Consider the following 24,045-nt stretch of genomic DNA (forward strand, 5'->3'; position numbering starts at 1 on the left):
AGAGTCACAGGAGCGGAACCAGAAGCATTATGAAGGCTAATTCTTTTTTTTTTTTTTTTTTTTTTTTTAAGTATGCATAAAAACATTATGATATAAAACAACTGCATTAAAATAAAATTACTTGCCTAATATAATAAGTTTTTATCATTTAAATTAGACTTGGCAAACGGGTGGGTATGGGTTGTGTAACTATGGGTCGACGGGTAATTTTTTTGAACGGGTAGGAGAACAAGTCACCTGTTTATTTTACTTTTTAAAATTTTTTCTCTCTAATTTTTTATTTTTAAGTTTTTTTCTCCCATTTATTTCTTTTTTATTTTTCATCTCGAGATATTTCTCTTTCCTCTTCGTCGTCTTCTTCTTCTCCCTCTCTCCAATTCTTCTTTCTCCTTCTCCACTTTTTCGTATTTCCTCTTCTTCTTCTCCCTCTCTCCAATTCTTCTTCGTCTTTTTCTCTCTCTCCACTTTTTCATATTTCTTCTTCTTCTTCAGTCTTCACCCTTCCAATACTTCTTTGTCTTCTTCTTCTCCCTCTCTCCTATGAAAAGAGATTTAAGTTTTTTCCTTTCCCAATTTTTTTCCTCTGTTCTTTGTGTCTCATTTTCCATTTCCTTTTGTCTTTTATAAATTAAATACATTATAGATCTTTAATCTCTATTGCCACTACCAATGAGGCTAAGCATGTGTTGGTGTCATGGAAGGCTACTGGCAAACGGCAACCACTTCACGGCTTGATCCATGCATTCTCTTGTTGATATGTGGTTTATTCTTGTTGGTATGAATGTTGATTTGTGGTTTATTTTTACTGGTATGAATGTTGATTTATGAGTTTTTCTTTGTTGATGTTATTGATTTATTGTTTGAGATTTAAAGAAATTGTTGATTTCTTCTTCTTCAGTCTTCACTTCACCTTTGTTAATTTTTTTTTTTGTGCGAGTGCCCGCAGGTATCACCTAACCCGCCCGTTATTTTCACAGTTAGGCCGGGTACAAGTAATAATTATGGTTACCTGTACCTGTCCATTTTACCCGAGTACCCATGGACCCGTGGGTACGAGTCCAAGTTTGCCAAGTCTATTTTAAATGTATATTTAATTCTAAAAAAGGAAGCGAAATGCAGATAGACTAGCAACTTGAATTGAATTTATTTTAATCTTGTTGAGAAAAGAAATAAAGTTGCTCTTTATTAAAAAATTTAGAAAAAATAAACTAAAAAAGGGGATATGTGATAAATTCTAAATTCGAATTTGTTTGTTCCGAAGGAAAGATATCCTCGGATAGATCGTCCTATTCAAATATTTAGGACCAAGAAGAAGAAGTATTGGATTCTTTTACAATAATGTCTCCACTTCTTATTTTCCTTTCTTCCTTTCCTTTTTTTTTTTTTTTTTTTTTTTTGACAAAAACGAATTGTGATTTTGATGTTTTTTATCCCTATCAAAAAGCGGTAAACATGTTAGAATATTAAAACCATTTATTAAGAAATTTTATGATATTTTGTAGAAATTTGTAGTGATTTCAGGCTAAAAAGCCAGGAACGGTTTTAGAAGTGCTTAATCTTTCATACTTTTAGTTATGAATTATTTATTCAGAAGTGGAGAAAATTATACAGCCTCATACAGAGTGAGTGAAAATTCTAAAGGAGAAACTCCAGCAATGGTATTTACAAAGGAACATATGGAGCTTGTTAAGAAAGGTGAGAAATGGATGAAACAAGCAGCAACCGGATGCTCATTAGCAACAACACTCGTTACCACAATTGTATTTGCAGCGGCTATCAGCGTGCCTGGTGGCAACGGAGATAATGGTAAACCAAAGTTTTCCCATGAGAGAAGCTTCATTATATTTGACATTTCGGATGCACTCTCTCTACTGTCATCAATTGCCGCCATGATAATGTTCCTGTCCATGCTCATTACAGGCTATGCAGAAGATAATTTTTTTTATGTCCTGCCCAACAGATTAATATCAGGTCTCGTTTTATTGTTCGTCTCTGTAACGTCGATGATGGTAGACTATGGTGCCACTGTTTATCTAGTGTTTTATGACAGAAAGGCACACTGGATACTTGCTTTTCTGGGTGCTTCAGTTTGTTCGCCTGTGTTTTTGTTTGTGTATTTGAAACTTCCCCTCCTGGTAGACTTTGTCTTTTATACATATGGCCCCGGTATTTCCCTCAAGTGAGAAAAAATAGAATTCGAATTTAGTATGTACTAGAGTCTAGAGAAATTGTCAGGGTGATTATATAAGAAAATATTTTTATACTCGTAGATTTTGTAACATTTCATCCATAAAACATCATTTTTATTCTTTGGACGTTTTTAAGGGTTGAAATCAAGGATTCTTTAACAAATTGCGGCAATGCTTTCTGCTATTTTAACAATAACGATGGATGCATTTGACACAAGATATAATTTGAAAACATTTCCTCTTTAATTAAACGATTCTGGTGTAATAAAAATCAATAAAACTAGACTTATAGCTTTATCATACAACTTTTTTATACAACCATGAGATGATAGCTCGCGATTAATCACTTTGCATTTGGGCAGATGAGACCCACTACAAGCTGACCAATTGTGAGTTATCACATCAAGGTTGTATGAAAAAGTTGTAAGTGTAGTGTTGCTTAATAATAATTAATATAATTAATTATTTCACTCCAACTAAAATAACAGAATAATTATTGTTGTTGTGATTTTTCCACCAAGCTCAGAGAAGTTAGAGTTCTGTGAGGTTATAGCCCGACCCAGAACCATTTCGGCTCAAACGATTGTTCGACTTAGAATATGCTCATTGAGATATAGCTGGACTCAATATAAGCTAGTTGTGACCAATCTCGACAGTTGTCAAACAGATCATAGATAAACTCAAATCCTAGATATTTCAGAAGGGATTAGATCAACAGCAATGATGGTGCAATCTCAATGCTCAATCGCGAAGATATCAGAGTTGCATTCCAATCTTGATTGGAATTCCTTTAATTTCGCTCTTTCCTTTATACAAAACTTGTATATAAACCTCTTTCAACGATGGCAAAGGGGTCAACAAATTAGTCTAGGCATTACATTGAATTTCTTGTAAGCTCTCAAAGCAAAATAAGAAAACAATGGACATAGGCTCAAGATCATAACTTGCCAAACCACTTTAAAAACCTTTTGTATCATTTACTTTACTGTTTTTTATTCATACTTTGCTGGTTATCACACACACACTCATTCCGTTTCCATCACAGTCAATCGGATCACTCTAGTTGGTGCGATTTTCGTATCAGCATTTTGGCGTTAGAAGGAGGGCCTTTACCAAATTTCAAAATTTATGGCAATCCATTTTAGTGACCCGATCACTTGGAAATTCTAATGGCCCGTACCAGATCAAAGACCAACATTGAAAACCATGACAACATGAAAACTAACAAGGTGTATCAGACTATTCCTTCAGGTGGACAACCAATGCCGCTAGTGCAACAAATCATGTATCGGTAAGAGGTAGGGATGTCAAATCCCAAGAATGGGCAGCTGGGGGTGGTGATCAAAACAATGGTTGCACAGGCGGTGCAATAGGACATAGCTGAGTTAAGAAATCAGCAACCAACCACCTAGGACCTTGACCAACCACGCTACATGGATGTTACCCGACAAGTTAGAACTCCATCAATAACCAATCTGGTTCGTCAGCACTAAGGAGCGACTAACATACCCGACACCACAAGGTACATTCCACTCAAGAACGTGAGTCCTGTAGGCAAACTAACCGCGGGAGGCAACTAGGCAAACAGCCCATGCGGGAGAATGTCGGTTTTAACCCACGCCAAAGGTGGACTCAGTCCTCGCAAGCTCACGAGATGAGTCACGCGTGCTAATTTGGCAATGACCGACGTTTTGATTTTAATCAATGTCGCTAGTAGTGCACTGATGAGTATGATAGAACCTACAAACCCAGCCATCATGACTCAACCTCAAGCATCAATGCACACAATAGAGGAGGCTCACAAGCAATGGATCTTCAAACTCACCTGCTTGAGGTAAGGCTGAATAGAGCCCACAACCAGAGTATTCATCATAATGAAGATTTAGATCAAGTGCAAAAAATACTCGATGATCTAAGAGCTCGCCAAAACACTACTGTGGAAGAAATAGTGAGTTCTTGGTTCACAGAAGAAGTTTGTCAAGCCCTATTCCCCTAGGAATTTAAGACGCTAGAGAGCAAGTTTGATAGGAAAGGAGACCCCAGAGACCACCTTGACTCTTTTAACGACCTGATGGAGCTACATTAGGTCTGTGACTTGGCAAAGTGTCACTGTTTTGTGTCACATTAGTAAGGGATGCCAAGAGGTGGTTTAAGAGGCTTAAGGCGAACTCAATTCAGTTGTGGCAATGGTTCTCTTTACCATACCTACAACAATTTCAAGCGAGGAGACAGTTCACAATGCCGCTCAGCTATTTGAGCAATATTTTTCAAGAAAGAGAAGAAACGTTGACCTCATATTTAATGAGGTTCCATAATGAACAAACAAAGGTCGCGGATGCACTTGAAGAGTATATCTTGACTTTGCTAATAGTAGGAATTAGGCCATAGATGGAGTTGTGGAAAGAGCTCCAAAGCAAAGACTATGTGAGTCTAGCCAAGTTCTATCAAATGGTCACCAAACATCAGCGAGTGGAAAGCTCGCTAGCAGGCCTAGCCAAAAGCTCATTAAGAAGAGCCCTGGACAGATGACACGATCGTCTAGCAGATAAACGGAGGGACCAAGATCACAATGATAGGGACTGGAACAGTTTCCAAAAGAGACAGAAAAACGCGGGGAAAGGCAACCCTTTCTATGATATGCAGAGTACACCCCCCTAACTGAAGATATAGCTCACATATATGAAGTCTCCTATGAGGCTAAGAGACTGCCCATGCTAGAAAGAATGAGGGGGGCACTGGGCAAAAGAGATCATCAAAAATATTGTTGGTACCACCAAGACATCGGGCACAACACCAATGAGTGTCGGGCTTTGAAAGATGCCATCAAAGATATAATATGAAGAGGCCGCTTGAAAGAATTTGTCAAGGAGGCGCCAACTAACGAAAATACAAGCAAGCAGAATAATCATATCCAACAAGCTTTGACCAACAACGATATTTTGGTAGGCATGATCAATGGGGGGTCCGACATTGTAGGGAGCACAAGGCACTCTCGCGAGCCATATGCATGAGAGGCCATGACAGACTTGTCCGCCGAGTAATAAGCTATGAACAAAAGCCGCTAAAACGGCCTAGGCAAGAGAATGAGGTGATAGGTTTCACCAAGGAAGAATGTGAAGAATCTCCTCACCACAATCATGATACGATTGTAATCACAACAGGGATCGGCAATACCCGAGTACTCAGGGTAATGGTCGATAATGGCAATACAACGAACGTCATTTTCTTGGGAGCTTTTTGAGAAATGAGATTCACAGAACGAGACTTAAGGGCGTGTTCATCATCGCTCTAAAGATTCACCAGGGATAGCTTAGTCACCAAGGGAAAAATCGACTTGCCCATGACTTTTGAGGAAGAGCCTAAGATCAAGACGGTGATGGCGAAGCTCTTAGTGGTCAATTGCCTAACCACTTATAATCTCATTGTCGGGAGACCAATCCTGGATGACCGAAGCGCAATCACCTCAATGCACTACCAAGCAATGAGATTCCTAACTCCAAGCAGGAGTTGTAGGAAAGATTCTCGGGAATGTTACAATCGGGCCATTCATGCTGCACAAAAATGGCTGCTCCTGAGAACCATGGTCATTACTGAGTCCGAGCCAAAGCCTAGACCTCTAGAAGATACTATAGATCTTTGCATCCACAAAGAAGAGCTTGCAGCAAGGTCAACTGAAGAGCTTTGAGAAGTATCTATCCGCAAGGAATATCCAACTCGTGTGCTGAGAGTTGGCATTAGTCTAAATGACGAGTTGGCAAAAAATCTTGCGGGGTTTCTAAAGAAAAACCTTGAGGTGTTTGCTTGAGTACATGCGGACATGGTAGGGATCAGTCCCAAGGAAATGTGCCACAGGTTAAACATTGACTCAGGAGCTTTACTAGTTTGACAAAAAAGAAGATCTATGGATGCTGAGCAATTCAGAGCACTCAAGGATGAAGTTAATAAACTCCTAAATATAAACTTCATCAGGGAAGTAAAGTACCCAGACTGGCTCGCTAACCCAGTCTTGGTGAAGAAGTCGAATAGAAAGTGGTGGGCTTGCGTCAACTTCACTGATCTGAATTAGGTTTGTCCCAAAGATAGCTTCTCGCTACCTCGAATCGATCAACTAGTAGATACGACAATCGGGAGTGCACCACTAAGCTTCATGGATGCATACTCGGGATACAACCAAATCCTGATGTATCAGTTTGATAAAGAATACACCTCCTTATTACTAATTAGAATATTTATTGTTGTAGGGTAATGCCATTTGGCCTGAAGAATGCTAAAGCGACCTATCAGCGTTTGGTGAGCAAGATGTTCATCGAGCAAATTGGCAAAACAATGGAGATGTACATTGATAACATGCTCGTCAAGTCAAAGGTCGCTGAAAGCCACATTGAGCACATGGGGGAAATGTTCGACGTCCTCAGAAAATACCAAATGAGACTTAATCCTCTAAAGTGTGCTTTCGGAGTAAACTCGGGGAAGCTTTTGGGTTTCCTTGTAAATCAGCAAGGTGTCGAAGCCAACTTAGACAAGATTCAAGCTCTCTTTAACATGAAGAGCCCAGCTAGCATAAAGCAAGTTTAGAGTTTGATAGGGCGAGTGGTCGTACTAAGCAGATTTGTCTCTCAAGCTACAAACAGGTGGACAAAGGAATGCAAGAAAGCATTCTACGAGTTGACAAAACACTTGGGACAACCCCTTTTGTTGTCGAAGCCCATCCAGGGCGAGCCCCTACTACCGTATTTATCGGTATTTAAGTCTGCAATCAATGTGGCTTTGTTATACGAAGATAAGGGAGTGTAGTCGCTGGTATACTATGTGAGCAAGCAGTTGCTCGATACTAAGACAAGATATCCTAAGATGGAGAAGCTCGCCTATGCACTCGTCATAGCCGCTTAGAAATTGCGACCCTATTTCCAGGCGCATTACATACATGTCTTCACAAGCTTTCCATTGAGAAAGATAATGCAGAAACTCAAGGCATCGGTTAGGTTAATTCAGTGGACTATAGAGATGAGCCAACACGACATCAAGTACATCCCAAGGACTACAATTAAGGAACAAGCTTTGGCTGATTTAATTTCAGAGTTCTCTTATTAGCCCGAAGGGGAAGTAAGCTCGCTAGAACAAGCACCTTAGAAGAAAGCAAGCTAGTGAAGCCGAAGCTATAGTTTATGGCGATGGACCTTGTACGTAGATGGGTCCTGGAATAAGAAAGGGGCGGGAGCCGAGCTCTTGCTCGAAAGTTCTAAAAGGAACCCAATTTGAGCTACAGTTAGATTCAAGTTTGCCACCTCGAACAATGAGATAGAGTATGAAGCACAGGGATCCACCTGGCCAAAGAAATGGGGGTAGAGTCAATAAAGATCTATAGCGACTCTCAGTTCGTGGTCCACCAGATTTCCAAAGAATATTAGGCAAAGGAAGATAAAATGGCATTCTATCTCTGGTAGGAAAAATTTGAACTCGAGCATTTCAAAACTTTCACTGTTCTTCAAATCTTGAGAGAGAAGAATTCAATGGTTGACATTCTAGCTTACCTAGCTTCAGCAATGAGCCAAGAAACGACTTCCATTCTTGAAGCGATATAGCATGAAGCAATAAAGTATGAAGCAATGCTCACAGGGATCCACATGGCCAAAGAAATGGGGGTAGAGTCAATAAAGATCTATAGTGATTCTCAGCTTGTGGTCCAGCAGATTTCCAGAGAATATCAGGCAAAGGAGGACACAATGGCATCTTATATCTGGTAAGACAAATTTGAACTCGAGCATTTCAAAACTTTCACTGTTCTTAAGATCCCGAGAGAGAAGAATTCAGTAGCTGACGCTCTAGCTCACCTAGCTTCAATAATGAGCCAAGAAGAAATTCATTCCATTCTTGTCAAGTTTCTTCCAAGTCCTAACATCCTCACTTCATAGGAATTAGTCTTAGTAACAGGGCAGAGGTACAGTTGGATGGATACAATAATTGCATACCTAAGAGATGGGATAGTGCTCGAGGGAAGAAATGAGGCCAAAACCTTTAGAGCAAAATTAGCTCGGTACACGCTTATTAATGAACAATTGTATAAGCATGGAACAACTCACCGCTTTTGTGATGTATTAATCACGAAGATGCGGAGTACGTCTTGAAAGAATTCCACGAAGGCATTTGTGGGAACCATGCAGGGGACAAATCTCTCGCATACAAAGTACTCTGCCAGGGGCATTATTGGCCGACAATTTTCAACGATGCAATAGCCTTCATATGTAGGTATGACAAATGTCAGAGATTCGCAAATGTTCCATGGGCTCTACCCCAAGAATTAACCATTCTGACAAGTCCTTGGCCATTCGCAATCTAGAAGATCGATCTAATAAGCCTTTGCCTCAAGAAAAAGAAGGTGTTAAGTTTATAGTGGTCGTAGTGGATTACTTTACCAAGTGGGTAGAAGCCGAGCCTTTGCCCACCATTACTTCAAACAAGCTAAAAGATTTCATCTATAAGAACATCATTTGTAGATTCGTAATCCCACATACTATCATAACTGACAGTGGGAAACAATTTGATTGTGAAGACTTCCAATCATTCTATGAAAGGCTTAGGATCAAGAAAAAGCTTCTCCGCCGTTTACCAGCCTCAAGCCAACAGTCAAGTAAAAGTTGTAAATAAATTGATCAAGCATACCATGAAAAAGAAGCTCAATGCTCTCAAAGGAAAATGGGCTGACAAACTACCCGAGGCCTTATGGTCTTACAGAACAACTGCTAGAAGCTTGATAGGAGAAACCCCATTCTGGCTTTCATATGGATGCAAAGTAATGGCCCTAGTTGAAGTGGAGGATAGGTCACTTTAGAGAGAGGTCTTTAATGAAGACACAAACGAAGATCTTCTTCGCCTAAGGTTGGATCTAATTGAACAACATCGAGCCAAGCCTCAATTAAAGCTCGCTTCCTATCAACAGTGAGCCAAAAGATACTTCAACTCCAAGGTCAAAAATAGAGACTTTAGAGTGGGTGACCTATTTCTCAAAAAAGTTGTCCCAGGTACACAAAACCCAAACTTAGGGGCACTTGGGCCCAAATTGGAAGGTCTTTTCAGATCTCTAAAAAGCTCACACTAGGAACTTTCCACCTGGCACACCACAATGGTGAAGTTATGCTATGAGCATGGAATGCCAAGCATTTGCCAAGGTACTACCAATAAGCAGCTCAGGTTTCAATTATGTTTTGTCTTTTTCCTATTTGATCTAAGGTCACTTATGGCCAAATCTCATTCATTAATAAAGAGGTATTATTCATAAACTTTGTTTGGTTCATTATTTTTTATCTATTGTTTTGAAATCATGACCTAAGCAGCCATATCCAAAAACTCAGAGTCAAGAGTTCAAAAAAAGGAAGCTTAGCTTTATAAGCCACGCCAAAATTCAACTCATTGACAAAGAAATTTCCTGAATCAACGAAGTTAAAACTCAAGGAAAACTTGAGTAAAACACGTTGAAACAAAATTAGCCATAAATCAGTGACCAAAACTCAACACGAACAACTGGTCCAAACTCGACATTATCGCGCAAAAGGTTTTCTTTTTGTTCAAAAAGTTCATAAAGAGAAGCAAGCCACGCATAACTTAGAACTGTTTTGTTCCCAAAGAAGTAGGCTACGCATAACTTGGAGCAAAGTCGAATTTTTTATGTTAAGTTCATTCAAAACAATTTAAATGACTCTGAAGAAATGAAAATGCTGCTTGATAAAAATGGGCAAAATAAATTATTGATTGTAATAGCTCGATTACAACCTAAACTATACAAAGAAAAAAAAAAGAGATAAAAAAAAAAATCTCTAGATAGCAGGGGCAGAATGTCGTCAGAGGGAGCAAGAGCATTGTCGATAGCAGGAGTCTTGGAAGCTTATTCGGGGGCAAGAGCTGGGACATCATTCGAAGGTTTGATCGGGGGAAGGTCGACAATGATAGGTGGGAGTGAAGCCAGGGGAGGTAGATCTTCAACCTCTCACTTAACCTCGGCTTCCTCTTCCTCCTCCTCAACCCCTTCCCCATCTTCGCTGTCAGACTTGGAGCTATTTGAATAAACGTACTTCATGCCTTAGGCCTCAGTCTTCATCCTATCGATCTCCTTCTAATAAGCCCTTGGAAGGAATGAGAAGTCGAGCATGGGATGAGCTTCCTACAACTTCTACACAAGGAAGACTGAGGTGTCCCAAGCATGGCTCTTAATTGTCGATCTTAGCTCCATAACATCAATCTTGAGCCGAACAGCCTGTTACTCGACATCTTTGTGGTCTTCTACCTCCTTGGAAAAGTCACGCGAAGCCTTTTCATTTTTGGCCTCCCAGTCTGAGGCAGCCTTTTGAGTCATGGTAAGTTTGAAATGCAACTTGTTATTAGTACCTCGCTACTATGCTAGATTCTTCTCAGTCTCGGCCAACTTCGCCTCAACTTTTGCTCAAGCATCCTCACTCACCTTAATTTTTTCAAGGAACGAAGGCCTCAGCCTCCTTTTTCTATCGCTCAAGTTTGGCTTGCAGCAAGTCTTTCTTCTTTTTGGCTAATTTGACCCTAGCCAAGGCGTCCTCCTTCAGTTTCTTTGCTTCTTGCCACCCCACATGGGTACCCTCCAGTGTGGGATAGCTCTCCTCGAGGAGGAGCTTGATCGCCACGCAAGCCTGAGAAGGAAGAAGAAATTAGAGAGAAATAGAGAGAAAAGCCTCTAAGAAATGAAGAAGCATGAACTATCCATGCCTTAGTGGTGTAGCTGCATGTGCATACAAACAACTTATAAGGAGAAGCGTCTTTGAGCCCCACATAGTTCTGTGGCAAGATGGCTTCCCTGGCCATCAAGGCTCCAACACTAATGTGTTCTAGGAGCCCATCGATCAATGCATTGAGTACAACTCGAGCCGCGTCGTCCACCTTCCCTTTACCTCTTTATAGAGGTGAGCTTAACCTGCTTTCTCTAGGGATGACAGTTTCACCGATGGGAATACTCTTTTTTGGCCAAACCTTTGACCGCAGCTTTCTTGGGGCCACCAGCTTACCTGACAAGCTTTTTGCTCGAGCCGTCTTGCTGCTCAGTAACCTTTTGCTTTCCCGAGCCTCCTTGTTGCTCGGTCAACTTTTTCTTGCCTAAGCCTTCCTACAGCTTAGGCATCTTCTTCTTGCCCGAGCCATCCTATTGCTCAAACATTTTTTTTTCCTTGAGCCTCCAACTTACTAGGGGATTTTCTTCACTGAGCCCTTTGGGGCCTGAGGGGCACCTTTCTCCCTGACTCCCTTGGAGGCAGTTGCGGGGTTCTTAGCACTTAGGCCTTCCCCAAGTTCATCTCCATTGCGCTTGAGGACTAGATGCGAGGTACCTTGCCTGGCAGCCCCAATAGTGTTCACGGGCTGTTTCTTTGCAGGAACAATCAATGGCTTCTTGGCAACCCTTCAGGCTGGTGCCTTCTTCTTCAAGCCCTTGGGTTTTTCGGCCCACATATCTGCAACAGAAAAGCAAGTGGTCAGTGACCTAACAAAGCAAGATAAAAAACAATAAGCTATTAAGCACTTACCTTTTTCAAAAATGGTATTGAACTTAGCTCTGTCGATGTAAAAGTTGTATGCTATCAACCGAGAAAGAGTGATAAGCTCGATAATGTTGCACTCGCTGTTGGGGAGATTGCTAAAATGCTAAAGCCGCTCTAAGCTCGCTTCAAAGAGGAAGTTTTGCTTTACGTTTACTGCGAAACAAAGAGAATTAGTTAGTTCGCTTGTCGAGCTTGGAAACACTCTTTGTACACACAAAGATTGGTGTCTTACTAGCTTCTGAGGCAAAAATGCTGGTCTTCCTAGCCTTGTAGAAGAAATATTGTGAGTCCCAATGTAAAATTTTCTTTGGGACGTCAACCAAACCGTTAAATTATACTTTCCTTGCCTTAGAGAGGTAGTACATTTGGTCTTGACTCTTTGTCAGCCTATACAAATGGACGAGCTCATCTATAGATAGCTCACCCGAGTCAGCTATCATGTCCACTATGTACATGCCAACAATTATTATATACGAGTTCGCCGTCAACTGAAAAGGAACAATGCCAAACCTTTCTAAAAAATTGGCGATGAAGTAATAAGGGGGAACAAACATCCCGCACCTCAGGAGGGTATTAGAAATCACTACACAACCAGTAGGGGGATTTTTCTGGGAGAAGTCCCCTTAAACGCTCAAAGGAAATATGTCACATAAACATCAGTTATGCGCTCAATATCCTTAACCCCTAATTAAGGAACATGGTTCCTTCCAAGGCCTATGAATTGGGGACTTCTTCGATGGAGGGGTCTCCATAGAAGCATGATTGGAGGAGCTCATAGTGCCAGGATCTGAGGTCTATACGACAAAGTCCTGAGAAACCTCGGGGACTACTTCCCCGTGAATGGCCAAGGTCGAAGGGAATCAAAAAGTCGATCTATGTTGTGGGTGCTGGAGGAAGACATGATGGAAGCTAGCCTCTGGGTACCTGAAACAGAAGCGAGCAAGTGTTAGAGCTCAAAAATTCGGCAACCTATCCACATTTTGCTTTTAGTTCAAACACCTAGGGTAGCTAGCATCGATCAACAAGCACAAGTGAGCTATCAGGATTCTGGCGACTGTCTCCATAAACTCTTCTTAAACCTAAAATCAACGGGAATACTCAAAAAACCCTAAAAAAGCTTAATGTGGCCACGAAAATGGCCACCCTCACTAGCAAAAGACTTAAAAACAAGTAAAAGAGGAGAAATGAGTCTTACGGAAGCGTAAAAGTGGTGAGAACTCACTGGAAAAATGTCATGAAGTAGAGTGAACAGTGACGGAGCAAAAGCAAAGAAAGTCTGAATATTTTTGCAAAGCGTGTGAGTTTTTTATGAAGGTTGCCCGTTTTTATAGTGGTTCACATGGGAGACGAAGAGGCAAGATTTGATCGTAACTGTCAATCTATAGTAAATCTCAGCCCTCCATTCATCGACCAATCTTGTGTTAGAGTAGTTGCCCTAGAGCCAATCAATTATTGTGAAATTAACTCTTTGTAATAATGTTTATTAATCAATAAAAAGCGTTATCTATTATATCATGTAAACCATAGTTGTATGTATTGATATATGTTCTTAAAATGGTAGAACTGTGAAGAGGATATCAAATGTTTCAAATCTTGATAGTGAGAACCCTATAAGCATATATGGTGGCTATTCTAGAAACGTCCGTAGCCCCAATATTATTCTAACCAAGGGCACAAATAATAGGGTAAAACTATCATAGTGTTGAATGACCTTGTCGAAAGGCAATGACAGATCTCACTTATCAAGGTTGTTGGGTGACAGCCTGGTACAACACATGGGTACTTGTTGTAGGCAAGTTCACTAGACTGACCCGCCAGATGATTTCATCTATTAAATAACCCTAGTGTCTATGGAACAAATCCTCTAACAAATGGTGGTGCATATGATCCTTAGACTTGAGATCACCAGAGCGCCTTGTGCATTGATCGGTGTAGTTTGACACTAGCCCAACGCAGTTCTATTTATAGCTGTCAATACAGTAGTGATTGGCTGCATCGAGAAGTGTATCGAGACTATGGTGGAACGACAGAAGATTTATCACTCCTGGGTACAGGAGAAGTTATCTCATAGCGTAATTCGGTTAATGACAATGACAGTAAATCTGTGACCACAGTGGGATTGAGTTGTTGCTCAATCCAATTCATTATTTCGGTCATTGGTCCAGTAACTGAATACAAATATATCGAGAGTAAACTGAGGTTGGCACTATTTCTATGCCTCAGTCTTGATGAGATAACGAATGATGAAAGGATTTGATTGTACGGTAATCATATCGTTGACAGGTAACTACTTCGCTGAATCCAAATCTATTGCATAGCCACGGGTCACACACATAGAAGATAATTTAAGAATCAGTTTGTGCAAGGGGCGTTTTCATCTTTTAGGGCGAAAGCGTATTTTGGTAATCTTACAATGCAATTAAATTTGCTGAAGTTGTTGCCTATATTTAATTTGATATTAAAATTAAATAAGTAAGATTATATTTAAATATATGTACACATATATTTAAATTGATTATTATTGTTATTAAATGTTAATGTATTTCTATAAATACATTAATTGAGTTTAATTGCAAATAATAATAATTATAATTAAAATATCATGATTGGGAGTGTCTGGATATAGGGGCTGTTTGGGTTGAAGCCCAAGTCTATTCCTTATTGGAATAGGGTTTTATGTGCACTATATAAGTGCAATGTTTTGTGAATTAAATAAAAGAATTCTTCATTCAATCACTTTTCATTGAAAGAAAAGAAAACAACCCTTTTCTCTCTATCTCACACCACCTTTCTTCATTGAATCAAAGTTTCTTTGATTCTTGATTTGGTTCTTGAAGTAAAGAGGATCTAGCAAATCCCTCTTTAGCTCTTCAGGTTATCTTCGTGTGGATTACCGTTGGTTTGATCCTACTCTTGGATTGGTAGCGAACCCAGTTAGAGACAAGTTTGAAGGAGCCTCCAAACATGCGTATGAACTCTAAGCTCTACTATGATTGTTCATATAACTGCAGCTTTTGATTTAACATATAATCTGTATAATATGCGCCTTGATCTTGGCTTTAATGGGAACGATCTGTGCTTTAAAATTTTTGTTTCCACTGCCATGAGTTAGATCGTTTCCTAACATCCTGACCATTTGACGTGGCCACATGTCAATCATCCATGAAAGTCGATCAACCGTCAGACCTCTGTAACCATAATTGTCGCCGCACGTCTCCTCAACTTCATGCAAAAGCCGGCGCAACGAAAAGTAACTGCAAAAGCCAGCTACATTTAATGCGACATGACCACATGGAAATTACTCACATGCCCCTTGTTTCAAATTCCAAGTTTATAGAGAATGTCACAACAAAGAAAAGGCCAATTGTTAGTTATGTCGAGCGAAGATGAGCCCTACTCATGAAGCTCGGTCAAATCTACATTCAACACACAACCTACGAAGTCCGAGCTTGACATCAAATCAAGCAACTAGTCTTCGAAGCTCAAAACGAGCACCGAACACTAGGATGCTGATGTTGTATGTGATTTTTCCATCAAACTCGAAGAAGTCAAAATTCTGTGAGGTTATAGCCTGACCTAGAACCAGTTCGGCTCGAATGATTGTTCGACCAAGCATAAGCTCATCGAGATATAGCTCGACCCAATATAAGCTAGTCGTGACCAATCTCGACAGTTGTCAAACAGATCATAGATAAACTCAAATTCTAGATATTTCAAAGGGGATTAGATCAACAGTAATGATGGTGCAATCTCAACGCTCAATCGTGAAGATATCGGAGTTGCATTCCAATCTTGATTGTAATTCCTTTAATTTTGCTCTTTCCTTTATACAAAACTTGTATATAAACCCCTTTCGACGATGGAAAATGGTTCAACAAATTAGTCTAGGCATTACATTGAATTTCTTGTAAGCTTTCAAAGCAAAATAAAAAAACAGTGGACGTAGGCTCAATATCATAACTTGTCAAACTACTTTAAAAACCTTTTGTGTCATTTACTTTATTACTTTTTATTCATACTTTGTTGATTATCATTAATCACGCACACATTCATTCTGATTTCATCATGATTAATCAGATCACTCTAGTTAGTGTGATTTTCGTATCAACAACTACAATTTAACAATTACATATATTTGTATTTGACAACCTTCTAACAACATAATATATAAAAATAAAAATAAGATTTTCAAGAGCGTAAAGATTCAATAAAAATACTTTGGGACTCGTGTTGTAATGCAACCATCCGACAAAATAATAAATCCAAAAATATATAGATTTTCAAAGGAATTTAAAGAGTAATAAGAAAACCCCACGTTGTCAAGATCTAAATGCAATAAGAAAAAATTAGAAAATAAAAATCTAAATGCATAAAAAAAAAAAAAAAATGATTTAAGTGTGGACAACGTAACACATTATTGAAATGGATGACGTGGTACACTTGATGTCATTCAAGATTCTTTTCTGTGGAAATTGAAACTAAATTACATAAAATATTAATTTTGGCAGCTCAAGACAATATTCATGGGCCAAATTATGTGATTGTTTTCCACAAAGTGGGCTCTTGCTTTTTACTGTTGTATTATTTAATATAGCTAAATAGTTTGATATAGGAAAACTTTTTGACTAAACAAATATTCCAAGTAATCATGAAAAATAAAATATTATCACTAAGGGAATCTCGAAAGGCCTAGTTCTTTCTCACAATGATCACGTTTTGATATATTAAAGATAAACTTTGTTATTATTTATTAATTTAAAGTTGGGAGAACGACATTTTCCCACCCAAGGTTTAGCGAAACGACACTTTTCCACCGTTCAAATTTCAAAATGACACTTTCGCACCTTTCGTTACGTTCTATTATGTTTTCTATTAATATTTGATTGAAAAGACAAAAATACCCTTAAATATTTGACTTTATTATTTTTTTATTATTTTTAATTAGTCAAAAAATAAATTTAAAAGAAAAAGTTAGTCTCACCTAAAAGGTTAAGAATAATGTTATAAAATTGTTTAAAGTTAAATGACTTTAATATTTATTTATTTATAATGTCATACATATCTCATCATTATTATTCAATAATCTACTAAATTTATAATGTTTTTCATAATATATGTTTTTATTTTTATCGATTAACATAGAAAAATCAATATTCCTAATTAATTAAATAAACAAAAGAAAAAAAAAATATCTTTACACTTGAACTAATAAATAATATAGTAAAAACTTTGATTTAACTAAATTTTAATTTATAATAAACTAATAAGAAAGAAACTATTTAAAGATATTTTTATCTTTTTAATCAAACATTAACAGAAAATACTAACAAAACTTGACGAATGGTGAAAAAGTGTAATTTTAAAACTTGATAGGTGAGAAGGTGTGTTGTTCTCCCTTTAAGGTTCGATAATTCCACAGAATAAGATAAAGTTATGGAGAACAGAACATCACTAAAGTCAGTCAATTAAATAAATTAAGTACACAAGTAACACGTTTGTGAAAAAGATCCCACGATTTCTAATGGTTTGATATTAAAGTAATTATGATGTCTCTTGTAACCCTAATTATAAGGTGAATTAATCAATGCTTATTTTTTATGAAAACAAAATAAATGATGATAATAATTGAGCTTTCTTGCACAAGCATTACATACATATAATGATGTATGGATTAGGTCATGATTAAGAGATAATTACTTACTTATTTAAAACTTTTTCAAATATTTCCACGCTGATTAATTAGCTTAAATTGACACGATTTAGATGCAATCTCTACCATTTAAAATTAATCTAATGTCTTGAAAAAATGTCAAAACTTGTGTAAAAATACAGAAAAATAATTATATCTTAACTACTGTAACGGTTTATTTAATAGAGTAACATCATTAATTATATTAGTTTACTATCTAATACTTGAGTTGATCGTATACTATTTCTCTAGCTCTAGAAATATAGAAGAAAGGAGTATATGTACCAATGTCTACCACAGGATGCCCAAGCCATAATTGATGAGAAGCTACATGATTCAACTCCAACACCTAAATATAACTATACCTTTAAGGTACTTGAATATTTTCCAACAATTTTTGTCTTTGCAAAGGCAATGTTGAGCCCTGAGGTCAGGCCCCTATATCAGAGTTCTTGAAATACACCGACGCAGTTTGCATCGCAGGATAATTTGTAATACCTCAACGCACATTGTGTTGGAGTATGGAGACTTCTCCAATCCAATCTGCCCGTGTCGGGGCATCACTAAATAATCCAAATGTGGACGAATGTTGTATTATATAGTTGAGTGATTATATATAACAAATATGAAGAATGTTTGGGAAGAGAGGAGGAAATATAAATATAAGGGCGAATTTGGAAATATAAAATATGTATAAAACTTTGAACAAGATAATTTTAGAAATTGAGACTTGATAGGATATAAGATAAGGTTTAAATAACATCACTCATGTTGCAATCATGACAAATAGATAGTAGAAAAACGTTAGAAAAAAGGCTCCCGTCACTATGAATTGATATCTGTCTCTGTACATAACTCATAGTGAACTGATTTATTCATTGGATGTTGATGGCTTCTCGTCAACAAGTACTATAAAAATTTGCCAAGATTCAGGAATTAAACACTCAGAAAACAGCTATAATTAATCATCAGCTTTCTCAAGAATGTCCTCTTCCTCATCACAGCTGATTATGGCCTCTTGTTCATCACAGCCAATGGGTAAGTTATGTAGCAAGTAGAGAATCACAACGAGATTTCAGAAGTAAACAAATAATTCTTGTTAAAATTTTCTTTGTTTGTATGTTTTATCGCAGACGATCTCACACGGTACATGCCACTGCATAAGTATATACTCGAAGGCGACTTGGAATCGGTAAAACGAGACTATGACTGGGATAATCATGCTTTAGAAGCGAGAATCACCGCGAACTTGGACACAGCACTTCATGTAGCAGTTGGGACAGGCAGAGCGAATCGAATTGTGGAGTATCTATTGAATAAGATGTCAAAAGATCAAGTGGCACTGCAAAATAGGGACGGCAACACGGTCCTCTCTATCGCTGCTATCGTTGGCAATATCCAAGCAGCAGAATTGCTCGTGAAAAAGGATGAAAACTTAAATAGAGTTGCAAACTACTGTGGGTGGATACCTTTGATTGAGGCTGCTCAACATCAGAAAAAAGAGATGACTGAATATTTATTGCAATTCACCGAAGGTCTTTTTGAGTCTGAAGAAAATGGTTCTACAGATACAATACGTGTTCTCTTCATGAATTTTCTCATAGGTGCTAAATTTTACGGTGAGATAATTTTCTCATAGCTTATGTATTATTATTTTTGTTCTTGTTGAAACTGATTTGACTTTAATTCTAAATTTCTACACATGATTGTCTCAGGCTTGGCACTGGAATTGGTTAAACTTCATCCAAGTTTAGCTACTATGGTGTCATCTGATGGAGAGTCTCTTTTGAAGGCAATAGCTCGAAAGCCATCTGCATTTCCAAGTAAAATAAGAAAGCTAGATATTTGGGAACGTTGTTTTAGTGAGTCTATAATCACGCAATTTTTTTTTTTTTTTTTCTCTTCTATCATCTATTATCTCATGTTCCGTTTTATTATGGTATTGTTTAATTAGTTTGTTCAATTTGCAGCTTATATTTATTATATGGGAAAACAAAAGGCAGCATTGATGCATAACACACCACTTAAACTAGTTCAATGTCTGTGCAAGGGAATTACAAGACTAGACCATGAAAGAGCCTCCTCACTTCTCAAAGAACCGCTGCTTTTAGCTGCAGAATTGGGGATTATTGAAGTTGTGGAAGTGATTCTAAAGACATTTCCTGATGCAATCTCGTTTTCAAATGAAATGAATCATAATGCATTCCAATTAGCGATTATGAACCGTCACGACAACATATTCAACCTCATATTTCAAATGAGTACTGCTCACAGAAATTTATTGGTGATGTCTAAAGACATTTGTGGTAATAATATCTTGCACTTAGCTGGAAAACTGGCTCCGCAGGATAAACTAAATCTCATCCCTGGTGCAGCTATGCAAATGCAGCGTGAGATACAATGGTTTAAGGTAAAACTTTTGACTCAAACTTTATTGTTAAGCAAGACTAAGATTCTTAATTTTTACACAAGTTTGCCCCAAGGGTTGAGATATAAATTTGGGATCTTAACTTTGTATGTTTAGTATGATACTGTTTACTGCTATACGTTTATGTCAGCAATATTTGTTTAAGAAACTATTGCTGTTTGTTTTATACAGGAGGTAGAGAAAATTGTACCCCCTCGCTACAAACATGATAAAAATTTGGAAGGAAAAACTCCGAAAATGGTATTTAGTGAGGAACATAAGGGACTGGTTAAAGAAGGTGAGCACTGGATGAAATCGGCTGCAACCTCATCCTCAGTAGCAGCAGCACTTATTGCTACTGTAGTATTTTCAGCAGCAATTACTGTGCCTGGTGATTACGACGATGGAGGCAAACCAAATCTTAACAAACAGATAACCTTCTTGAGTTTTGGAACTACGGATACAATCTCTATGTTCTCATCACTTGCTGCCATCATAATGTTTTTGTCCATCCTCACATCACGCTACACAGAAGCTGATTTTCTTTATGCCCTTCCCATGAAGTTAATACAATGTCTTGCTTTATCGTTATTCTCTGTAACGGCGACGATGGTAGCCTTTGCTACCGCTGTTTATCTGGTGTTCTTCGGCAATAATTTGCGTGCAATAGCTTTAGTGGTTGCGTCACTTTGTCTGCCCATCTACTTATTTGCTTCTTCTCAGTACACCCTCTTAGGTTACTTACTCCTTTCCACATTTCGGCCAGGCATTCTCCGCAAGCAAACCAAGAGTGCCCTCTTAGATTTAATGTATGTATGAGAGAGTGATCATTGGATGATAAAACATCTTCATCCTTGTATTTTATTGATCTTGGCAAAGACTACTAATATTGTGTTCCCAACTAATGGATTGTGAGCTGAAGTTAGTAGTGTGGAAAGGTAGTTTAATGAACTTTGATTTTCATGTCAGTTTTCTTTCTCTCTTCTCTCTTTCTCTAGTCCTTCCAATTATCCGCATACTTTTCAATTTCGCTTGACAGCTTATAACTTTGAAACTCATAATCAGATCCTCAGCACCTTCAGGCAAGAGTTTATGATCCAAAACTGGTAATGGGAGCTCTACTAAATTTACCGGGGAAGTTAAATTTGATGGAATTTCAGAGTGTCTTGGATATTTATATGAGTTGAAATAAAGGACTAAAGTCTAGCCTTGGTGAAGGCAATGTAGAGTTGACGAGAATGCCGTCATATGGCCAAAGGCGGACTATGGAAGCATCACTAGATGAATGAATATCTCAAGCTTAATCTGTTTCTTCTAGAGCTAGATTGCAGAGTGAAAAACAGAGGAAAACAGGGAAAGAACAAAATATTCTTCTATATACTTGTTGAAATCCCTTTGCGAGTTTCCCACACCTAACCCTGACATCGTTGAAAAACAGTTAAATATGGATTTTTCGCCATATAGGTGCCTATGAAGGGATCAAATCCCGGACCTTGTAGGAATAAATCACTAGTCTGACCATCCGACTAAGTCCTCTTGGGTAGAACCGATAGATGAGACTGAAAGTAATAAAAAAAAAATAAAAAATCAATGGCTACCGATGATATTGTCTTTGATAACTTGAGGCTAGATTTAATTCTTAATATCTACATAATAATTTATTAATACAAACATATATCATCAAAATAATTAAGGCCGAAATACATTTTTCCACCCCTAATCTTGTCTGAACAATATTTTCCCACTCAATATGATTTTTGATTTTCCATTCGTTAAAAAGTAACAGCAGAGGGGCAATATGGTCATTTTGCTTGATTTCTTAGTAAACTTTAGCTAAGCACACGTCACATGTACTTTTACTTGGGGAAAAATAAATAAATAAATAAATATAACAAAATTACAGAAAAGTTAATGGCCAGCGAGGCACCTAGTTAACGCTTGCCTCGCCGGCGTTGGCCTAGCCAACATTTGGAAGCAAACCCATCAATAAGCTGACTAATTTTGTATGAGGCAAAGTGTTTAAAGTCTACTTGCTTTTGGACACAGTTATTGATTGGAATTGGCCTCATAATTTTGGTGGAGTTCGGAGAAAAAGTTTAAGAAAATGAAGAAGTGGTTGCCTTTTCTTCTCTTTGTTTTTGAGAGATAAAGTATGGTTACCTCATTTCGCCGGCGATTAAAGTGGGCCACGATCTGGCCGGAGCCGCGCGGCTTGGCCGCTTATAGCGTGAAATATAAAACATTTGTGGTTATTTATTAATTTTATCAACTTAGGGTTGTGAAGTAACTTATTAATTTAAAACTTATCTGAATTTGTGGTGGTCAGTTTGCCATTTGTAATTTCTTTTTGAAGCATTTATATATTAATATTTTGTTAAGAGTAAGTTAATGGCCAAATTCATGTGGTGCAATGTAAGTCGCCGTCAAATTCATGTTGGAAGACTCAATTATTGATGCTCAATTTTCTATATGCAACGTTCACATGTTTTCTACATGGTGGCCCGCCTTGTCGGTGGATGCAACAGGATAGTCAATTTAGTCTCGATAGGTTTTTGTGTATGTATAGTATTTGTGGTGGTCCATGATTTAACAAAAATTCTTGATATATTATTTAAGAAGTTCTGAATTTGATTTATCACGATTACTAATAATAGTGTACGTATAAGAAAAGTTATTGAATTAATAACACAACTTATAGGTAGATAGCAGAAAGTTAAGTTATTGAATTAATAACACAACTTACAGATAAGTAGCAGAAAGTTAGAACTTGAAGTACATAGAAATTTCAAGCAACCAAATAAACAAATTACAAGTATGCAATTTTTTATGAAACGCGACATGGACTTTGTAAAACAACTCTGTAACTCGGATGGACATGCGTTAGAAGCCAAAATTACGGTAAAGGAGGACACAGCACTCACATAGCAGTTGGCACAGGCAAGGCGAATCATATTGTGAAGTATCTCTTGACTAAGATGTCACAACACCAACTAACGCTGAAAAATAAAGAGGGCAACACGTTACGGCTAGATTTGAATCGTGTTGAAAACAACTGTGGCTTTATACCTTTGATTGAAGCTGCTCAAAATGGCCACAAGAAGATGATTCAGCAAAAATATTCTGAAGGCTGACGGAAGTTATTCTAAATATGGTTTTCCCTTTCTGAAATCGCTTATTGACGCTGCATTTTGTGGTAAACTTAATTCTTCCCCTCGTCATTATGGATTACCGATTACTTTTTAACTCTAGCGAATGTCACATAGCATTTGAATTTATTAATATATATATTTAAATTAGAAATATAAAATTTATTCTAAATCCTGTCCATCTTTATGCCTCAGACTTGGCACGAGAATGGGTTGAAGATAATAGATAGTGGTGAGTCTCTTTTGATTGCAACAGCCAGAAAGAAGTCAGCATTTCCAAGTGGCTCAGGCAATTTTGAAAGCGAGTATATATCTTACACAATTAATTCTTTCTCTTCCCTTTTTTTTTTTTTTTTTTTTTTTTTTTTTTTTNTTAATTAAATTAGCAAACCTAGGGGGTTTTTTAGAAATTTTTAAATTTATAAAAAACAAAAATTGAAACTTTGAAGGGCATTTTAGTCTTTTCACTATTAATAAACAAAAATCACTAACAGAATATGACGGAAGGTACCTATTTATCGTTTCAAAACCTTTTGAGTACTAACTTGTCATTACAGTAAACTTTGGGTATGTACAAGTCGTTCGCCCTTAGTCTCGAGAAGTTTTTGTCTATGTATAGTAATTGAAAGAACTTGCAATTGCTATAGCCTATCCTATGGTGTAAAATATATATGATCAATCTTTACTATAAAGTTTTAAGTAATTAGTAAAAAAAAAACAATTATTAACATATTTTGTTAATTCATCATTGATTGCTGGTTAAAAAAACCTTTAAAAAGTATATTTTATTATTAATTAATACTTTGACAAAATAATTAAGAAAAATAAATAATTTACAATTGATGATGATAATAATAATAAAATGATGTGAAAAACTATCTTTTCAACCACCTTGGGTGAAGACTTGAGTGAAGACTCTTAATATATTATTCAAAAAGTTCTAAATTTAATTTACTTCAATTGTTAATTACCATGCGCGAGATATAGTGTACGTATAAGAAAAGTTATTGAATTAATAACACAACTTTTAGGTAAGTAGCAAAAAGTTAGAATTTAAAGT

At 37.4% G+C, this 24,045-nt stretch overlaps 2 protein-coding genes across 4 annotated transcripts; both read left to right on the top strand.

Moving 5' to 3' along the window:
* The first annotated feature begins 476 nt into the window (after window positions 1-476).
* LOC116119248 lies at window positions 477-2,280 on the top strand. 2 transcript variants are annotated; one of them, XM_031405188.1, is made up of 3 exons: window positions 477-775; window positions 1,591-1,806; window positions 1,921-2,280. In XM_031405188.1, the coding sequence occupies exons 1-3, from the start codon at window positions 739-741 to the stop codon at window positions 2,181-2,183; spliced, it is 516 nt and encodes a 171-aa protein (XP_031261048.1). In that variant the 5' UTR covers window positions 477-738; the 3' UTR covers window positions 2,184-2,280. The 2 variants fall into 2 exon arrangements, with proteins under 2 accessions (XP_031261048.1, XP_031261046.1); XM_031405186.1 differs by having other exon boundaries at window positions 1,591-2,280.
* Window positions 2,281-18,361: 16,081 nt separating this feature from the next.
* On the top strand, window positions 18,362-21,392 carry LOC116119229 (ankyrin repeat-containing protein At5g02620-like). 2 transcript variants are annotated; one of them, XR_004126343.1, is made up of 6 exons: window positions 18,362-18,470; window positions 18,566-19,051; window positions 19,148-19,294; window positions 19,403-19,842; window positions 20,032-20,777; window positions 20,905-21,392. XR_004126343.1 is itself a non-coding variant. In XM_031405167.1 (5 exons), the coding sequence occupies exons 1-5, from the start codon at window positions 18,416-18,418 to the stop codon at window positions 20,656-20,658; spliced, it is 1,755 nt and encodes a 584-aa protein (XP_031261027.1). In that variant the 5' UTR covers window positions 18,362-18,415; the 3' UTR covers window positions 20,659-20,807. The 2 variants fall into 2 exon arrangements, 1 of the variants encoding a protein (XP_031261027.1); XM_031405167.1 differs by lacking the exon at window positions 20,905-21,392 and having other exon boundaries at window positions 20,032-20,807.
* The last annotated feature ends 2,653 nt before the right edge of the window (window positions 21,393-24,045 follow it).

Source organism: Pistacia vera, unplaced genomic scaffold (assembly GCF_008641045.1).
Source record: "Pistacia vera cultivar Batoury unplaced genomic scaffold, PisVer_v2 Contig878, whole genome shotgun sequence".
NCBI classification, from domain to species: Eukaryota; Viridiplantae; Streptophyta; class Magnoliopsida; order Sapindales; family Anacardiaceae; genus Pistacia; species Pistacia vera.